Raw genomic sequence first — 21,980 nt, forward strand, 5'->3', positions numbered from 1 at the left:
CATCCAACGCATCGGTGCATTATTAAGCCGTGACTCCTATTGATCTAGATTCCTAGACCAAAGTCCGTGCCAACGCTGCGGGAACGAAACGAACTTAAACACAAACAATGAACTCGCGTGAGAACCGCGTGACCGGATAGTTAATTAGATTGTTTTGCGACAGAGTGGTGTAAGCCGGGAATTAAGAAAATTGAGAGTGTAATAAACTTGGGTATTTTTTTTTGAGTCACATAGATTGCGCACTATATACTATGTGATAAACTTTAAATTAATAATTAATTAACTTTATCGTTTGCTCCTGCTTCTGTATGATACGGTTGACATGAATATTAATCTCAAAAGGAAAAGTATAAACATATTAAGTCTACTTGTATAATGATTTCCTATGTTTGCAATAATGTCAGACGTCGAAATAAAACAAGTTTTCAGGTTTTATGGCGGTTTTGTGTTTTTTTTTATTTTGGAGAAAAAAAAACAAAATGGCAATAAAATAAAACCAATTTTCTTTAGATGTGTACGGATACTGAAAACATATTTTATTATTAGATATTGTGCCATAACTTTAACATTGTGCGGTATTTTTCTCGACCTGCAAAGTTGCCTGCAAAGAATGATAGAGCTTTTAGATGAATCACAATATAAATTTAAGGTATCATTATCGCTTTGTTTTTGCTTTGTCACGTTCATTCATTGTGTATAAAATCGATTACATGACACGCTTAGCATTTGTCAATGATTTTCTACAATTGTTCCCCATTTCTGAATTCTTAACGTTTTTATACAATTTAATTCAGAAATTTGAATCACAAAGCCATTATCCATAGTACTGCACTGCGCACAATAATTCATAAGATGGTAATTCTCAGAATACCCATTGATTACTTCGAGGGCAATGTCCTTCAAACTGGAACGTATAAGTGAAAAAGGTTGACGTCATCTACACATGGACTTTCGCAACGTAGTGTTGTGGATGATTCATGTAATGCCAAGATAGTGGTATAAAAATAAATAGCCATCTCAAACTTAAACGCCGCGCCGGTAAAGGAATAATGATTTCTCTGGTATTTGTTTTTTTTTTTATATATATATATAACCATCAGGTTGTGTACTGTTACGTTCTTACCCTCTTTAAAAAAAAAAAACTTAATTTAATTACTTAAAATCTCATGTCTCAGTATGGGGAGCGCAGTGGATACCAAACAATACATTGTAATTCAAGGTGTTGAACGGTGTTTCTACTGTTTACGGGCGGTCGTATCGCTTACCATCAGGCGAACAGCAAGCTCGTCTCGTCATTCAAAGCAATAATAAAAAAATACTCGGTTTCATAAATTTATAGTTTATCGATGTTTTCAATTAAGCGATTGTGTTTATTTTAATTGCCCTATACGGACGTATAGTCACGCGTCTACTGGCAGAGGTCAGGGATCGCCTGCAGATGAAATTAATCCTTATTATTAATGCCAGAGTGTTGCAGTTTCATCTCACTTTATGGGTCAAAATGAATAAATAATATGCAGTATCAAACATGAGCGCCTTTTCAATCTTATAAATAAAATTTTAACACAATGTTAATTGCAGAACTTCTTTTAATTATTCAATTTGTACTTGAATAAATTTTTACCGCCGCTACTCCGATGCAGTTAATTTAAAAGATTCTCGACGCATAACGATTATTCCCACTAAAGTCATAAGAAAAACATCCTGAATGTTCAATACTTAATCATCTAAACATACGCTAAATATGATTTTTCTTAGTAAGGCGAATCATGCATGCTCGAACGCCCACCACACGTCGACTGTACTACTGTGTTCTAAATTTAAACCGACGTAACCGTGACCCGACTGGTTAATATAGATCTGTGACGTCACGTGACGTCATCAGTGCGAATCGCGTCTTGTCAGATATAATTTGACAAAGGCATATTTTTTTTCGGGTTATCGGTACAAAGTTATTGGTATCCGTAGCCTTTTTGGAAGGAATTGATTTTATTTTAACAATACTTTTGTAGCTTAATAAGAAGCATCACGTTGTTAAGCAGTATTAATATACTGAAGTTAATCACAAGATGTGATCATAGACTACATTCCTCACCCTAGGGCCTAACATTAAATAATTGCCTGAAAAATTTGCTAGAATTTCCTTCAAACCGGAACATAGTATCTACTTGCAAGTTACGGCTTGAATACGGACGGATACTCGCATACTAGAGCTGTATGAGTGATCTGTCACACTGGCGATTTACGAGCGATATCATACCGAGGCGAAGGTGCAACAGTCTCGCAACGCGATCGGATCAATCGGTAACAGAATGGAGGAAGAGGTAGATCCAGTAAACAAGCCGGCATAATTATTACAACTGTCGAGAAGCATCTATTGTCAGTGGACACTCTTTTTTATTTGTTTTAATTCTTTGAATGAAAAGGCGAGCTTGCCGTTCGCCTGAAGGTAAGTGATACGACGGCCCATAAACAGTAAAAATACCATCCAACACCTTGAATTATAAAGTATTATTTGGTATTTTACTACGCTCGCCATCCAGAGACATGAAATGTTAAGTCTTTTTATGTTCAGTAGTTACACTGGCGGCAATGTCCTTTAAACCGGAACACAACGGTGACTACACACTGCTGCTTGGCGGCAGAAATAGACATTGCGGTAGTACCTACCCAGGCGGACTCTCACATATGAGAGAAGCGTGTGTGGTACAGTCAGCAACAGAAGTCGTTGGACATAATTTGTTTCCAATATTTCCTAATCATTATCATTTACCATAAGTTACTGATTAATTTAAATACAAAACAACTTGACATAATTGAACTACAAAAGTAGCTGAACGCCGTCAAACCATTCACTGCTAAACATTACTAGCAATTTTTTATGATCTGTAATAAATACAAATATGGCTGAAATTAGCAAATTCTTTGTTTTATATACAAGCTTTTTTTCCAACAATCCAGAATATCAATTAAATTGTTATTTTATAAGATACTAGCTTTGGCTCGCTACTCCGCCTGCGTGAAAAAGTTTTTCAAGGACTAAAGTCTTGCTTTATATTTACCCGAGATAGAAAGTAGCGTATAGCGCTTAAGAGTAATGTAGCTTCCTATTAGTGAAATATTTTCAAAATCGGTTAAGGTGATAGCTCAAGGTCCATTTTCATACATTTTGTTTCACCTTTAATCTGGGTAACTAAACAAGTATTTGTAAAATTTCGTCGTATTAAATTTTAAAGGCCGAAATATCCATGCATATTAATTATTTTTACGTTTTTCTTTCAACTGCGAGAACTAATCACTAACTAGACGTGAATTTAAATTCTTTACTTGTCAATACTTGTTTAGTTACCCAGATTAAAGGTGAAACAAAATATATGATAATGGACCTTGAGCTACCACCTTAAGTAGTTCCTGAGTTTAGCGCATTCAAACAAACAAACTCTTCAGATTTATATAATAGTATATATTGAAGTTAATAACCAGAATTATACATTTTTAAGTATGGACAAAACATCATAATACTTTAGTAAGTAATATTATAACATTAATAGGAATAGGTTAGTTACATTTTAAACATCCTATTTTATAGAGCACTGGCCGGTTTAAAGAACAAATATGTAAATTCAAAATTATTCTGGCAGGAGATTCTCTTCGAAGGATTCAACGTAAACGTCAGTTTCTTTTTCATATTTTTTTCAGCCTATCCTTTCCTTGGGTATCCATATTGAAATGATAACCTTAATCTGTACTCTTCTTCGGTAAGTGATTTATGGTCCGTTTCAATGTTCAGGTGTTTTGTAAATTAGTATCTGTTCATCGACTTTTGTTGCTGATCGTACCAGTAGGTCTTCACTTTGCTTGAGCATATATACATAACAGAAAGACTATCGTGCTAGTAGATTCATTAACTTACGTTGGAACTTACGCACCAAACGCCTATTTCTTCATGTACTTATGTGTACATGCGTCATGATTCATTAATGTATTCTCAGTTACGCACAAGTTATCTGTTCCGCGAATTGCATCTTCGGGTTTTCCTTAATTTGTGTTTGCAAACAAGTATATTGTTCTCAGTATAGTATGTTTACTGTTATTAATTGAAGTAATTGATACATCGAATAGTATTGATTAAGTCATTAAACCGTTTAAACTATGTGATGAATATAATACTATATTTTTGCTGGTGGTAGGATATATTTTATGTATATCCGCCCGGATAGCGACCACCGTACACAAGGTGTTAAAACCCGCCGTAGTGGCTCACGTAAGTGTGTCGCGTTATGAGATCAGTCTGTGTATATGTGCTTCCAACAGGCCGACATAATTATGTCAACTGTCGAGGGATAATCATCTCTCGTCATTCGACGTTCTATTGGACCCCACTCCACTTACCATCAGGTGCAGTGCGGTCACTTTGCCATGCCCGTATTAAAAGTAAACACTCTTAAGTGGCGTGATTATTATTGTCTATTTCGCTGGTAAGCTATCGTGTGCAATACTGTTTCTTCTTTTTATAGGAGTAACGACGATGAGTGAGTTGTGAGACTCTTATTTGCACTTTATTGTTTGTCACGCTGTATGTCAGACCCTTTTTTTCAGGAACTCTTGAAGTTATCAAGTTCTTTGTATCAATATTCGTGTGTACGGTGTCTCAACTGTGAAAAAAATAAACTTTTAAGTCAACGCGATCAAGAAATATTGTCCGGTATACTTAGTGAATATTTTTTAATTATTTCGGACAAGAGAAGTTACATTTCTCAGGTAGACGCGTCTACGGTCGCCCATATTTATATGTAACTTGTTATAGCCCAATAAAATTGTGGTCGTCTGCGGAATCATGGCATTAGTCATTTTGTCTGCCAGTGTTTTTATTAGTTGTTTCTTTTTCAACCGCAGCAGTGATTTTCCTGAGCCTGATTCTTGACAGCAAACAGCGTATTTCGAATATATATAATATTGAATAAATAAATCAAATTCAAAGACCAAAGGCACACACTTCTGACTTCTCTGAAATTATGTGAGTATTTGTGAATTACCGCTTGCTTTAACGGTGAAGGAAAACATCTTAAGAAAACCTGCAGAGAAATTCTCCAAGAATTTTGAGAGTATGTGAATTCTGGTAATCCGCACTAGGCCAGCGTGGTGGACTGAAGCTTTATCCCTCTCGATTGTAGAGGAAGCTCGTGCCCAACAATGGGACACTGATACAGGGCTGATATTACTATTATAATTTCATAACTTACAAGCAATTGCGCCATAACCACATAATAAATGACTCATTGGCACCAAAGACACCATCGTCAAATAAATGTTTGTTTACACATCGGACATAAACCCAGTGATATATTTGTCATATCTAAGGTTGATAACGATAGCCAGTCATTGTGTCGGTATTCGGCAATGACAGGTCGATTTTTAATGTACGACTTGAAATCGAAATGTAAATATAAGTTAAGGTAAGGTAAGTTTAAAAATGTAAGCAGATATACAACCAATGTCATCATTAAATCGAATATTCAATAACGTGAGAGATACAAATATATTGGTGTATCTCAAATTGCATTCCAATGCAGGCTCGACCTAAATTAACGATCGCAAAGTCTTATCAATGACCAAAAGTTAAATCGCATAGTTATTACTACAGTCGTTATCAAGACTTAAGGTCCAGGACAACTGTTTCTGCACAGGTACATGTAGGTTAATTATAATACGCATAATAGGGGACCGTCCTGTTTGATTTTGTACATTATTCTATATGTAATGGTTAATAATACGAAAAAGAAACCCTCCTGCGAAAACTGCGTTAAAATTGGTTCAAAAATGAGCCAGTAATTCATATTTCAAATATTACTTTGTGCCGAAGTGGGCGCGAAGTGGGGATATCGTTTCGTCCCTTTCTTTTGCACGCGTCGTAATGCCCGATGACGTCACACGTGGGTAAGGCTCGACCGAGACGGGTTTTTTAATCTCGGCCGAGACCGAGACCGAGACCGAGAATGAAATAAAATCTCGGCCGAGACCGAGAACCGAGACCGAGAATAGACAAATCATGAATAAACTATAAAAATGTTGTTAACTGTATACTACAGTAGGCACTGTTTTATAAAAAAAAAACCGCTTAACAATCAAAGTCAAATAACATAATATAGTATAAACATTTTTTTTCGGCATTTTCACCCTTCAAAGAGTGTCTCCTTTTACCGTACAAGTAATAACTCAGCAAAACAATACTTATAAAAATAATTTTAACAAAAATTTAACCGCCTTCAAAAACCACTCAAAACCAAAAAATAATTTCACATAACAGGTATATGAGGTATATAGGAAATTTAGCTCATAGATGGACTATGCAACAATTATAGCTTAACTAGCAATTTTAATTAGGCACCGACTCCAAAATTGGTATCCAATATATACCTGTTATGTGAAATTATTTTTGGTTTTGAGTGGTTTTGAAGGCGGTTTAATTTTTTGTTAAAATTATTTTTATTTTTTGCTTTTTTGTGTTAGTAAAAATAGACCGTCTCGATAGCGTGTTTCACTCACGATACGACTATCGCGCTGAGGAGATACACCTCTTAGTACCACTGAAAAGGGGAAAAGGTGTGATGCTATATACATATATGTATGTATATAAGAAGTAGAGTCAACTAAACCCAACCCAAAAACACAACTGATATGTTTCACACACAATACGACTATCGCGCTGAAATATTATGCCTCTGCCTACCCCTGACACGGGGAAAAGGTGTTATGCTATATGTATAAGTATGTGAGAAGTACACTCAACTAAACCCAATGCAAAAACATAACTAAAAACGTCACAGGAAAGCTAAATTCGCGATTTCGTTTTCTCGGACGACAAAATTATTCTAGTTTTTTTAGTTTTAAAACCACACTACTGAAGCGATGTTGAAAAAAAAAATTATGGGACCAATCTGGAGAGATATTCTTTCGAATAAAAAAATATTTTTCCAATTCGGTTCATAAATGAGCGAGTTCTGAGGTAACAAACATACAAAAGATAAAAAAAACATTCCCGTCGAATTGATAACCTCCTCCTTTTTTTGAAGTCGGTTAAAAAGTACTTATATTTATACAATTTATACGATGTATTAAATATTGGATCCCACTATTGAGAACATCTCTCCTATACTACTGAGAGGGTTTAGGCATTCACCAAGCTGGCCTAGTGTGGGTTTGTTACTTCCTTTTATTAACTACAATATTTTGACTAATTTCTATTTAACAACAATGTCTAAATAAACCGTGAACGAATGGCGCGAAGGCGGCCGCTGTTCACCAACTGGGACTCCAACCAATCACAATGCAGACTGCCTACTCACACACTCACACCGAGCGACGAATATGGCCGCGCGCTGATTTGAATCTCATTCTGTTCCGTACAAAGTTTCTCGGTCATTGCCGAGAATCTCGGCAGTTTTTAGCCGAGAACCGAGACAAAATTCTCGGTTGGATTTATAGCCGAGAATGCCGAGACCGAGACCGAGACCGAGATCTCGGTCGAGCCTTACACGTGGGTATTGCGCTTCTTTTCTGTTTCTCGTTACTTACCCCTTCTACCGAAATTGAAAGATTTATAACTTGTTGATTTTTTACCGGATTTAAATAATTCTTTCTGTGTTATAATTTATATAACGTAAATATTTGATAATAATAAAGAACAAAAATGTGTCCGGTCCCCTATTTATACATAATGCAATTGTTTTTTTTTTATAATAAGAGCCGACTGAGCGTCTGCACGTCATCTGGGCCTCTAATCAAAATCAGCGTTGCAGGACTACTTAGGTCGTACTGTAGCACAGTGGCGAAGGACGAAATTTACCAAAAGGGAACTAGACACAACTTATACGTACTAATAATACACATAAAAGCGGTCTGGAATTGTTCTAATGATAATTAGATTTCACATGAATTACGAAAGGGAAGCTGGCAGTAATCGGGTTATATGGAGCCTTCGCTACTGCTGTAGCATCCAGCTGAATGAGAGGTACCTTTGCTGGACTTTATGTAATTTTTGTTTATTAATAAATAGTAATTTTCTTTGTTTAATTTTATTTATGTAATGTGTCGATTTAAAATTGTGCCAGCAATAAATCTTTCTTTCTTACTCTAGTAAGATGGAGATGATGCAATATCGAATGATGTGTCGTTTGTTACAGGTTGTTGAGTGCAAAGACAAGAAGCGTGGCACGAAGCGCGCGCTCAAAGTCCTCCACGACAGCGTGAAGGCGCGACGAGAGGTGGAACTGCACTGGAGAGCTAGAGGCTGCCGACACATAGTAGAGGTAAGATAGAAAATGCGTTATTATAACCAGCACGTAAGGTTCAAATTGGTGTGATAGTTTGCAGCCGTTTTAAAGAAACTTACCCTTATCTTAATATTGGATCTGTTTCCGAGAATAAAGCAATCAAAATAAGTTCAGTAATATGTAAGCGTGGCAAAAATAAAGTGTACTGATTGGTCAATTTTCACGATGGATTGAAAAAAACGATTGGGGTCTTTTATTGAAAACTTCGGTTAGTTAGCATGTAAATGTTTCCACACATAAACTCGGTTGAATGGTGCGGGTGAGTTGCCAGAAAAATAAAAGAAATCTTACGCCCGAATACTGAAACGCTACTCAACCAACCAACTTGTCTGAGGCCTACTTAAATTTAACAGGCTACTTAATTTAAATGGCATTCTCAAACGTACATTAAAAGATTTTACGGAAAACTCAGTTGAGGAGCAGTTAATTTGCTATAGATTATAAAAAGTTTGTTTTCGTTTACATAATTTTAATAAAATGATATTTATGTGTCGTTTCACGCAGCATAATTTATGAAACATAAAAAATCAAATAACGTAATACGCAGTTTAATTAAAAATGATTTTTAATTATTAAATTCTCAACATTGATGTAGTAAATACATTCCAACTTATTTATACTTGCCATTTGGCAGTATGATCAGTATTGACATTAGTCACTTTAGAAAAAAAAACTTCTGTATCTGTCAAATTTTCGTCAACAATTAAATCGAAGTGATTTTTATTGATGAAGTTTATTGGTCTCTGGAAGTGATTATATTCTCTTTGTTAACAATATTCATAATTCTTATTTCGTGTCTTACCACAGAAGTTTCTATTTTGTAATTAAGTATATAAATTATGAACGGAGTCTTCAAATAACAAAACCCAATAAAGGGGTTGACATTATACGTAAATAGAAAAACAAGAACTGCTGGATATAGTGAAAAAGTAAGTATTGGATTTATTTGGAGGACCATCGACTTAATTAAGAAAAAAGGGCATTGCTCGATGCGGGCTGCTTCCGACATTCAATCTGGAAATTTTGCGGGAGGCCTTTGTTCAGCAATAGATATCATGTGGCTGATAATGTTTTTTGGTTAAATAATTTTTAAAAATATATTTGTTTTATTGGCAGCTCCCGTGAGGAACACAGGCAGTGAGCTGTGGGCGAGTAGCCGGCTGTGAAGTGAGAGGCCGTGGGTTCCCTTGTGTGATATATATAATCAATCAATTAATCAATAATTTATTCAAGAAATAGACTTCTGCAGGCATCTATATATATGTACTATGTGTAGCAAAATGTCTGTAATGAAATTTTATATGTCTGATATATAAGAATTACAATTAAAAAATATAATAATTACAATAAAGTTTCTTCTTGCTTCTCTAATAATTATTTCTTCATTCACACATGTTCAGACTTTCAATAAAATTAATTTCCCTTAAAATTGTTACATACACACATAATAAAGCTAATCATCCTAGAAGGGGTAGGCAGAGGCACAACTAGTTCCATGATATGAGCGCAGGCACAACTAGTTCCATGATATGAGTACAATATGATGTACCATATTGTACTCATATCTATATATATGTACTATGTGTAGCAAAATGTCTGTAATGTTTATATCTCTGATATATAAGAATTACAATTAAAAAATATAATAATTACAATAAAGTTTCTTCTTGCTTCTCTAATAATTATTTCTTCATTCAGACATGTTCAGACTTTCAATAAAATTTATTTCCCTTAAAACTGTTACATATACACATAATAAAGCTAATCATCCTAGAAGGGGAAGGCAGAGGCACAACTAGTTCCATGATATAAGCACAGGCGCAACTAGTGCCATGATATGAGTACACCATGATGCACCGTAGGTTACTACACATGAAAAATATCCCAGATGACCCTTTGATGTGCCTGTGGCAAAGAAACGAAGGGCAATAAATATCTGGTATTTCTTTTTATGACCGGCTAGGCTGGATCAATATCCAGTTTAAATCAATATGATGAATGAACATTCCTGAAATGACAATTCCTGAATTAAAAAGCATAATTTAGGACAATTCCTGAATTAATGAACATAAATGAAGAACTGTTTCCTTGCTGAGTCCGAATCTTCTTTTAAAATTCATCATCACTGTACTCTTCGAAAGTGTCTAATTTCTCTCGATTTCTTCGATTGACACTATATTCTTCTTCAGACAGTGATGATAGTGAAGAAAAAGACATTTTATTAAATCGAAAGAGAATATAATAACTACTAACACAACAATAAATATTTTAGCGTAAAGATTTGAGAGTAGTCGCAAGCACTCTCAAATTAATCTCAATTAACAGCCATATAAGGCGGCCTTAAATAGCTGTCAAACTTTAAGCAGGGTTTGTGAATACCGTTTGAATCAATAAGCGGACCTTAAGTCTTCGTCGCCTTAAATTTAAGGTTAGGAAATAAGTGACGTTTCAGTATACCAATTTCAAAGATAACGAATGCTTAAATCCGTGAGGCCATCTTAAATATTTAAGTAGCGTTTGAGTATTCGGGCGTTAGTCATGTTCTTTTAAAAGTAGTTGTGTATTAAAAATATATAACAAGCTATTGATTCACCATTTAATAATGTATGATGATTCAAGCGACGTGTCTATAAATCTTTTGTATTCTTTGTTTATTGTGATATTTTAAAATCCAGTTTAAAATTAAAACATTTTAAAAGGCATTTCAAGACATTCCCTATCAATAAAATCTGTTGCCACCCGTTTTCAGCTTGATTTCTTGATGTGTTGCCACACGGAATCAGATGCAAATCTTCGCATTGGGCCAAGCTTAACCAACGTGGGGCATGACAAACATTCAAACATCTAGAAACATTTGCATTTATGAGTAAGATATATTCCTCTTCAAATTGAGAACAATAGCACTAAAAACAATTTTATTTGACCAGGTGATCGATGTTTACGAGAACTCGTACGGCGGGAGGTCGTGCCTGCTCGTGGTGATGGAGTGCATGGACGGCGGCGAGTTGTTCCAGAGGATACAGGACAACAGGGAGGGCGCGTTCACTGAGAGGCAGGCCGCTGAGGTGAGGGTCGGCTGTTATATTATGTATAACAATTATTGAATGTTAAATTACTGCTTCGGTGGCGTAGTTGTATTGCGTGTGCGGTACGATTCTGAGATTTGAGGTAAGAATCTCGAGTCGGGCAGTGTTATTAGTTTGCTACGAATATAATGCATCCTTAGAACTAGTGACCTAACCCAAAATTTATATTAATTTTAAAAATGACCTTCCAAAGAATGCTCTATAACCCAATGACGAGAAACAGAAAATTATACAATAGAAACAGAGATTCTCACATACGACGACCACCAAATTCACTGCCTTCTATACTGTCTATTTCCCACAAATCATCTTTTTTGAGTTCGGTCACCTTAGTTCTAAGGGTGCGATAAGTATAATACATTCTGTCTCCCTATTTGGTGAAATTAACAGACCTGAATAAGTCATTAAGTAAAAAGCATGCTATTCTTAAGCATGTTGTCATTTGTCTTCCTAAATGCACTAGTTACGTTGTCCGGTTGTTAATATTTTTAACCCTAAGTCTCAATGTTAATAATGTAGTTTAAAAGTGTTTTAGCTCATCGACCGCGCTCGAAGCGCCAACACATACTTGTCAACTGATAAGAGATAAGATATGACGCGCATACACGTTTTACATCGCGTAATTACTAAAAAATGATAAAATACGAGAAAAAAATTATACCCATATATTTTTAACTTCAGAATGGTCTTATAAGTATCAATGTTCCTAATAAAAAACACACAAACAGACATTTAAGAACATCCATTTCTTTTTTTTTTTTGTAATATATTTTCGCCAGTCTGAAGTTAGTTCCTAGTGGCGTAGTATCTATTTAAAAATACGAAAGAGATACTTATTATAAGGGATCTACAACTGCAACTATCTAAGGGTCAAAAAGATAGCTGTGTACCTAGACGGGTTATGTAGTATACAGTTAATACTAGTACAGAGACTTTCCCGCCCTCACGCCCACCATTACAAATTCACAAGCCAGGATCAGCAGTGGCACGCATTTTATGACACCGAGCAGTGAAGCTCGGCGAGTCTCAAGGAAAACTAATTTGTCATTATCCTGAAACGAAATTAATCACATAGAAAGATAGGGAGGAGTTGGAAATATGAATTTTCCACTTCCCTCCATAGTAAAGTACTATTTACTAATACTACATTAACACTAGTACAGCAGCCAACAACTAATACTCTATAAATAATACTATTGTGTAGTAGTTGATCCTTTTTGAATTGTAAGAGTATTGATTTGTTTAATTCTGACACGTATAAATAAAATAAATACATAAAAAAGGTATTGGAAAACGTCCATAACAGTACAGAATATACATAGAGGCGCGAGTCGTGAGCACACTCGTGATTGGCCGGTTTGGCATACTTTGTCTCGCGTGATTGGTTCCTCCGTCAGTGCTCGTTGCCTATTGGCTTAGATTGTACCCTATTCTTCTGTGCTTATGACTTGTTTACTGTTAGTGGTTGACGGATTGTAGGTCCGTCTTCTGTTGTAATAGGGCGTATCTATCATATCAACAACTTTCAAGACGAAGAGATGACGTCGTTTCATTCAAATAAATGACAAATGAATGTCGCGAACGGATGGCGCCCATAAATTGTCTTTATTGTCGGAACTTGTCAAACTTGATACACATTTTGGCGTCAAAGGCGCACAAATGTACAGTCAACGCGATATTAATGTATACCTTGACATGAAGACAACACAACATACATCACGCCCTTGTCTCCGAAGGAGTAGGCAGAGATGCATCGAGGGTACCTAAGTTTCGCCGTGTGTGTCCCGTCCTATGATGGGGGTTCGTATCGCCTTAATGGGCACGAATTCCAGATTCCAGAGCTAATACTAAGCAGAAAAACCCAATATAACTGATATTGGATCTAGGCTTCGAACCCAAAAAGACATTCCATAATTACTTATTTCAGGCTGACTAAATCTCGAAACTTAAACATTGTGACTATATTAATACCTTTACATTCCAGATAATGCACTCGATCTGCGTCGCAGTCCGCCACCTTCACGACTCGAGCATCGCTCACCGCGACATCAAGCCAGAGAACCTGCTCTACTCCAGCATGGAGCCCAACGCTGTGCTCAAACTGACCGACTTCGGATTCGCGAAGGAGACGTCCACAGCCGCCGACACGCTGCAGACGCCTTGCTACACGCCTTATTACGTCGCTCCAGAGGTAACATTACATTTTACACTCAATCTATGCACTCAGTACTTTTCACTCAATTTATGCTCAAGTGGTAATTTCGTTATTAGATTGTTCAAAGATATGATAATAATCATTATTAATATTTAATGATTACCCTTTAACTCTTTCGATTAATTTATTAATTAAATGAATGACACGATATATTGTTTTGTAATCAGTTCAAATGATCTACAAATGTACTTAAATTAGGCATAAAAAAGTTTTTTATAAGACAGGATACACTATAAACGCCAATTTGCAGTTTACTCATTAAATCGTTATTTCATTCACGAACTAACGCGAAAAGGATTCGGTAACATATCATTATCAATCACATTATCTATATTACGCAATATCTCGCTGATTCATTTTATTATATTTAAAAACTAATTCACTCGCAAATATTTTACTCTATGTCTCACTGTTTATGTAGTATTTTTAAAAAAAGAACACGCGAACTGTTAAAACAATTGTTTTGATCTGAAGTTAGGCACGGTAATCACTTAATAAATTTGTCGTCACCCGTTCTATAGAAATAATTACTTTTTCATCTTATTTTATGATAAATTTGTAACGCAAGATAAGTATAATTGCATCTTATATTTACAAATAAAATTTTATCTTCCCCGTGGCAATAATAACTATTTTGACTGCACTGAAGTTAGCCTCAAGCGATGGGACAGATTTTTTCCAAAGACTGAAAAGTGGTAAAGGGCGGGTACTACCTAATGTCACGCGGAAAATGTTAGCGGAGAGATTATAATTGTAATCATTTTGCTGTATGTACAGTATAAAAAAGAGTTTTCATTCATTCATTTCATTCGTTCAAATCATGGTGACATATTTGTTTACACCGCTTATCAGATAAATCAAAAATAATATGCGGTCACCACAACACTAGTATTCCACACTTAATTCTTTTAATTCACTTTTAATTAACCGTAGTTAACACATACTTATACATTGCGGGTTAAAGTTGTACAATAGAACATTACAAGTTATAGTTTTGTTAATATTATACAAAACAAAGTAATTTCGACAATGAGGTAAGGTCATGGCGGCGCGACCCGCACGCCGCAATCCATTATACACACGCCAAGGTCAATGCCGATGTATTCTATACATTTTTATTATTTTTCGTGGAAAAAAAATCATGTTATTAAGTTCCAAAAATTGAGGTATGAGTATATCGGACTTATTTTTACTATTTTCGTGGGAAAGAATCCCATGTTATTAAGTTCCAAAAGGAAGGTATGATTATGTGAAGTGGCGGCCTATCGAGTTGTGATCCGCTTGACCTCTAGGGACCCAATTTCTTTTTTTAATAAGCACCAAGTTGACTAATGTTGCTTTACAATCTGGAAGCTAAGGCATTGTAAAGTGCAAACATCTTGATACTAGCAATGTTGATACGACTCATGGTTTTCGTAGGATTCGATAATCTTGATACTTTTGTTAATCCAGTTCCTAAACTCTCCAGGTGCTAGGTCCAGAGAAGTACGACAAATCCTGTGACATATGGTCGCTGGGCGTCGTGATGTACATACTGTTGTGCGGGTTCCCGCCGTTCTACTCCAACCACGGCTTAGCCATATCGCCAGGCATGAAAAAGGTAAGAAATCTTTAGAGACTACTTCACGAATTTAGAAACTGTGAAATGCTAAATGTGATTTAGCTAACAATTAATACTAATGCTAATTATTCCACACTACACCATCGATATATATGTACTACGTACTAGATTTGGCGTTCCGAACATTCACTGTGTTCAACTGAATTGAATTGTCATCCATTCAAACTGATTTCAGTATGATGTCAATATTGATGCTTGTGGTTGTGTACGGAGTGGCACTCATAATATAAAAACACTATTCTAAATACAAACTTGGATGTGTATAAAAAATATTAGTGAAATAAGTAAAATTATTTGTTGTTCAAGTGAATAAATAGATTATGACAGTGACATATTGGTTGCCATTTTAGTTCAGATTTTTAACAAATAGTTTATATGGACTTCGTGTCCATATAATATACGTCAATGCACTAAACTGAATCAATGTTGATCCATCCCCAGCGCATCAGGCTAGGGCAATACGACTTCCCGGAACCAGAATGGTCGAACGTGTCGTCTGAAGCGAAGAACCTGATACGCGGCATGCTGTCCGTGGACCCGGCGAAACGGCTCTCCATAGAACAGGTAAATATTAAAACCAATTAATGGCCGGTTCCCATAAACTCAACCCGAGTCGCTGAGCATTTGCAAGTCGCTCACCCGACTTCAAAAATCTCACTAAAAATAAAGAAACTACATTCATGATCGCTTGAGTATGCTTACCCCCTTATTCTTCTTGGGCTTCGAGTCGCCCTTGCAGAGTAAATGTGGCAAATAAACAAGGTTTCCGTCGAATAGGAACTTATATTTTTAATAGAGTTAACACGTTAGACAACCGTATTAGACTAGCACACATTGCTTAGTAACAGTACATTGTTATTTTATTCCAAATACAATAATTCAAAAAGATACATACTATTACGCGGCCAGTTTACATTACATTATAAAAAAGGGTTTGTATTTGTCTATGCAAACCTCAACAATTCTTAGACGTTTTTTATCTAAGGACGGAGTAAAGCTGTGATAACATGTCTGTTTCTCAGTGCTGACGGCATGGCAGCCTTCGCAGTGCGTAGACGTAGGGCCGTTGTGATTGGCTAATATTGAGATACAACTTGAATCTAGTTGGCTGTCAGATAAACGAAGCTGAGAAACAAACTTGTTATCACAGCAATGCTCCGTCCTTAGATAAATAACGTCTATGAATAAGGGGGCTACTCTATAAGATTAACATAGATCAGTTAATTTTAAATGTAACAAATAAAGTATTAATATTTTATTGTACATATTATTATTTTAGACACTATTTTTATTTATGGGAATGACAAATCTTAGCGATGAAGTTATTGATTTCACGTCATCCCATACAGTTTTCTTGTTTTCTATTAGCGTTAACGATTGTAAAAATACATCTTAGGTTCTGATATCTTAGAGTGATAAGTGCAATACTTAAAATGCAGAGCTTGGTATATTTAATTTGGCTTCGAGACATGACACAAAACATGATATAAAAATAACTTACGGTAATAAAGGCATCAACAATATATATTAGTAATAAATATGTGTCACAAGTGGAATGATTCATAATGATTGAGGTTGCGGTCAATAACCTGCACCTGTATGACACAGATGTTTGTTAGGTTCACCAGAGCCGAATTTAATCGCATTTATTTTGTTTGCGTGATGATACGGTGCGGCCCATTCAAAAAAGCGCAGTTTTATAGTAAAAAATTTTGTGGGATAAAAATCCAGCTATATATTTGCTGGGATATAAAGTAGCCTATAACCTTCCCAGGGTCTTAAGCAATCTCCATACCAAATTTCATAAAAATCCGTTCAGTAGATTATGAGAAAATCGATAACATACAGACAGAAAAGGGGACTTTATATAATAATGTATAGATGCATAGCGTCTTAATCTTTGATCCGCTTCCGAGCGTAAACCAACCAAAATAGGTTATTTGTAAACATGTCAAAATAACTTTGTTCTGATTGGTTCATTTTTGCGATAGATCGACATAAGGATTGGGATCGTGTATTGAAAACGGTTGTTAATGAATTACAGCTTAATTCAATCACTAGTATAAAATCCGGTTAACAATTTGCGCTGCTACGCTAAAGTACAAATAACCTTACCACGTTGTAGTGCGCTCAAGTTGTTTTCCGGCAATTATCTTTCTTATTCTCATCTCTGCATCAGGTTGCCTGTTAGAAAATACCTCAGGCATTAAGTCCACCTGTATACATTTACTGTATATAAAGTTTAAATAAATAAATTATATAGCGGCGATAGCCTAGTTGGGTGTGGAACGGACTGCCAAGACGAATGTCCGCAGGCTCAAATCCCAAGGGCACACACCTCTGACTTTTCTAAAATCATGTGTGTATTCTTTGTGAATTTATCGTTCGCTTTAACGGTGAAGGAAAACATCGTGAGGAAACCTGCACATCTGAGAAGTTCTCTACAGGAATTTCGAAGGTGTGTAAAGTCTACCAATCCGCACTAGGCGAGCGTGGTGGACTAAGGCCTAATCCCTCTCAGTAGTAGAGGAGGCCCGTGCTCAGCAGTGGGCAAGTATATAATACAGGGCTGATATTATTATTATTATTTATAAATAAATTATACGTGATATCTCATACCTATGATTGATTGTGACGTGTCTATTCTAGGTGATGGCGAGTCCGTGGATCAGACAGTACACACAAGTGCCGCAGACCCCGCTGTACACGAACACGCTGCTGCGCGAAGGCGGCGACACGTGGCCCGACGTGCAGGACGAGATGACTCGCTCGCTCGCCACCATGCGCGTCGACTACGACCAGGTACAGGCGAGTGTAGATACACGTCATGTATATAACGTATTTGAGGCGAACGCACACGACCGATATATCGGTACGATAAAACGCACATGACCGACTAATCGGTACGATCAAAATTGGTAATATGTACAATCAGCAAAGTTGGCGGTCGACCACCCTAAGGGTCAAAATAACTTGGCAAATTTGTTTTACTACGTTTGGGAGGCGGGGTTTGGGATCGATTGCATAGATCGATATCAGTCGTAAGTCTGCTGGCTACCTGCAATGACGTTACGTAACACTACCGAACCGCTGCTGAGTGTATAATAGAAAACGAAATTAAAATTGATGCGCGCACGTCTATGCTATGACGATAATTCCTATACTTGTAAGATGCATATCGTCGGCGTAAGGAACGTAATAACAAAAGTTTTATAGTTTGGAGACAATCGCGATTTACAGTGTTTATATTGTTAAATTTTTTGGCATTATTTTTTAATAAATAAGAAACGACATTATGTTAATTATTTTATATCATATTATATGCCTGATTACCTTCTTTTTAACTTTTAACAAACCAAACTTTATGTTGTATTAAAAAAAATCATTTTAAAGCAATTTCCGCCATATTTGTCACAACTATATTTTGTTAGTAAATTATGATTAGCTACTTTTTTAAGCCGTTTTTAGTTTTCGGTCTCTTTAAACCCATAGTCTATAATTAATTTATTAAATAAATTCAATGGCTGCATAATATTATGATTGAATTTTGAATCGTAAAAATTTAAACTGTTCAGTTTATTCAATTCGTTCAATAATTCATATTATAATAATAAATCATAGTTAATAGATTTCATTATTTGAATTGTTATTTTATTTTATTTCAAAAACTTAGACGATAACATTTTATTCCAATCTCTGTATTTACAAATATTATGTATTAACATTAAAGTTAAAATAATTGACCTAAAATTATTAGCTTCTTGGAGATATTGTTTTTTATTTCCTCTTAATGATCTTTTTTTATCTTAAATATGAATAGTTTTTGAGTTAATAACGAAATACCTTTTTTTCATCCTAATTTGAACTATTTAACACCTTTTTGAAATAGTTAATTGGACTATTTATCGATATGCAGCGATTATTATTTATTGAATTTGAGGCGAGTTTAAAGATTTTATGTGTAGGTGGTAATATGCTTTTATTAGAGTAATATTGAAAGGCCAACATTTTTATTGCTGCAGATGTTGTTTGAAAAGAATAAATATATCACATAAAAATGGTTTGTTAAAGAGCGCATTTTTATCAATGTTTGTATTGACACCGGTCTTACGTGGACGCATTTATCGTTAAACTGAGTCGATTGTTATGCTATTGAATTTAGAGGCATTTAAAGATTATAAGTGTAGGCGTAGATTTGAATTCTTATTACAGTAGTATTTGCAAGGCTAACATTTTATTGCTGCACATGTCCAGTTTGTAAATTTTAGTTACTTTCTTTAGCCAATTATTTAATTTTCGCTGAGTTAAAACCCAAAGTCTATAATCAACTTACAGTTATTGATTTTTTACCGATTTAATAGCTGCATATTATGATTGAATTTTGAATTATATAAATTACTTAAACAGTTCAGTTTATTTAATTCGTTAAATCATTCACATAATCATAAATTATTGTTATTCGTTTCATTATTAGAAATTATTATATTTTTTCTCAATTGTTTTTATGCTTTTTTTGAACATTTTATTTACTTTTAAAGGACATGTCCGTTTTTTGTATGGGCGCTGGTTTTATGTTTCGAATAAATTCCAACCAACCTCAAACTTATTGAATAATAATGTGCCAAAAATTAGTAACTTGGAGTCATTAAATAATAATTTTAGACCCTTCATTGATAAGAAAAATAAGAAAGAAAAGTCATGGTTGAGTAATTCATACAAATAATTTCACGATTCGTCAAAAGATATAACTACCTGTTTTTTTTTTACATAAGTAAGTGTTATTATTATCATCTACGGATAGAAAGGAAAAAATTTTAAAAATAAGAAAATTTGAAAAAAAAAATATTCGCAGTAAGTAATTATTTTCAGAGATAACTAAACAAGATTTTTGATTACTTAACTTTTTTCGGGATGCCTTCCAAATGTAATAACGTTTATATTTGCAGAGTTCATTTTAAGTGTAATATTTAAAGTAAATATTTTTAAAATCTCACAATCAAATCTTTCAAATAAAATGATTTATTTCAATAGGCTCGTTTTGTGAACCAGTCGATGAGGCTCACGCACATATCGCTACGATATATAATTATCAAAAGTTAAAATCGAATATAGTAGATAATATATTTGCAACACCAATAAATAATGAGATACACATGTAAAATGAAATTTCGTAGAAAGTCTATGTAAATAAAACACATTTTTTGTTACTTCAGTGATATGATTTAATTGTATTCATTACAAGTTTGATACGCTCAGCAGGCAGGTTGAGTAGAGTGTGCGCTCTGGATCGGTTGGCGATGAAGCTCTCATCCGCATCCTAGTGTATACATCGAGGGACAGTGGTTCTCTGTAATACAATTAAATTATATATTAATTACTAAAATCTATTATTCTAATAATATTTTAACGTAATGACTACAGTGCCAAAATAATAAAATTTATATGGGAGCAGAACGCCAGTGCGGCCGACACAAAATACGTGGATCAAGTACGAAATAATCCAAATTCAGTAAAAAAATCAGCTCTGTTTTCCATAATTGCACACATTTTATTGAGATAAAAATCCCAAATTTGCATTAAATCGGATTGTAATTCTACTTTAATTCAGTGCTACATATTATGTAGTTGTAAAAGAAACAATAATAACAGAAACCTCTGGGTTAAACTGGGTGGGACTTAAACGTCTATAAGCGGATCTTACAAACGCGCCGACATAGTTAATTACTCTAGTAAGAAATCATATTACCACTACTTAAAATCTTTAAACTCGCTAAATTCAATAAACAATGGACGCCGCTTTCCGATAAAGGCGTCGACATGGAACCGGGGTTAACAAAAACATAAAAATGTCGTCCTCTAACAAAGACCCTTTTTATGTGAAATCTTTACACTTTTTAAACTGCACATGTGCAGCAATAAAAATGTTGGCTATGCAATATTACTGTAATAAAAACAAATTATCGCCTATCCATAAATTATTTATACTCGTCTATATTTTTGGCATTAAATAAAAATTATTAATAAAGGAGATAGAATTTCGGGCGTCTTCTTCTTTAAATTGGAAATTTCCTCCTTATTTCTTAAATAAGGAGGATTTAAATTGGAAATTTCCTCCTTATTTCTTATTTTTAAGTTATCGAAGAACCTCTTTATCCTCTTAATAACAATTGTATTTTTAAGTGCCAATGAACACTAAAGATTATTTTTCTAGACGTCATGTTATCCAAATCGAATGAGCTATCACTCATATTTTTGGATCTTTATAATACATAAATTGACACCTTTTGAGCTTATTGACTGGACTAAAAGGCTTACCGGCCTGTCTTAATATATTCCCAACATTAAATTAGAGTTTACTATTAAAAGTTGACGGTAACAGTTACGCTTAATGCTACTGCTGTTTCAATATCGAAAACTCTGAATTTTTAACTGAGATCAAGAAAAGATAGGTAACACCTATAAGTATAGTGAGTATACCCGTCGAAGTAGTTTATTTTTGCATTGAGTACTTTTAAGTTTTCCAATTATATTTCTTTTCAATATTTTGACATTTGATTATTCGTAAAGCAACTTAAATAACATACTACATAGATTACTACAAGTATAATCAATAGCACTATGATAATTTTTTGGCAAAAACACACAATGACTAATGATATTTGACCCTACGATAGATAGGATAACTTAAGGATTAATATAAAATATAATACGTAGCATATTGAAGT

At 34.7% G+C, this 21,980-nt stretch overlaps 1 protein-coding gene across 2 annotated transcripts in view; it reads left to right on the forward strand.

Annotated features, from left to right (window-relative positions):
* LOC119190961 (MAP kinase-activated protein kinase 2-like) overlaps positions 1 to 21,980 on the forward strand; it is a 58,654-nt gene that overhangs the window by 31,550 nt on the left and 5,124 nt on the right. The window contains exons 2-7 of one of the 2 annotated variants that reach the window (XM_037444593.1): positions 8,184 to 8,309; positions 11,261 to 11,398; positions 13,404 to 13,610; positions 15,103 to 15,234; positions 15,697 to 15,819; positions 17,905 to 18,063. In XM_037444593.1, the coding sequence (XP_037300490.1) occupies positions 8,184 to 8,309; positions 11,261 to 11,398; positions 13,404 to 13,610; positions 15,103 to 15,234; positions 15,697 to 15,819; positions 17,905 to 18,063 (885 nt within the window). The remainder of the gene's footprint in view (positions 1 to 8,183; positions 8,310 to 11,260; positions 11,399 to 13,403; positions 13,611 to 15,102; positions 15,235 to 15,696; positions 15,820 to 17,904; positions 18,064 to 21,980) is intronic. The other variant, XM_037444594.1, reaches the window with a different exon arrangement.

This window comes from Manduca sexta, chromosome 28, assembly GCF_014839805.1.
Source record: "Manduca sexta isolate Smith_Timp_Sample1 chromosome 28, JHU_Msex_v1.0, whole genome shotgun sequence".
Taxonomy (NCBI): domain Eukaryota; kingdom Metazoa; phylum Arthropoda; class Insecta; order Lepidoptera; family Sphingidae; genus Manduca; species Manduca sexta.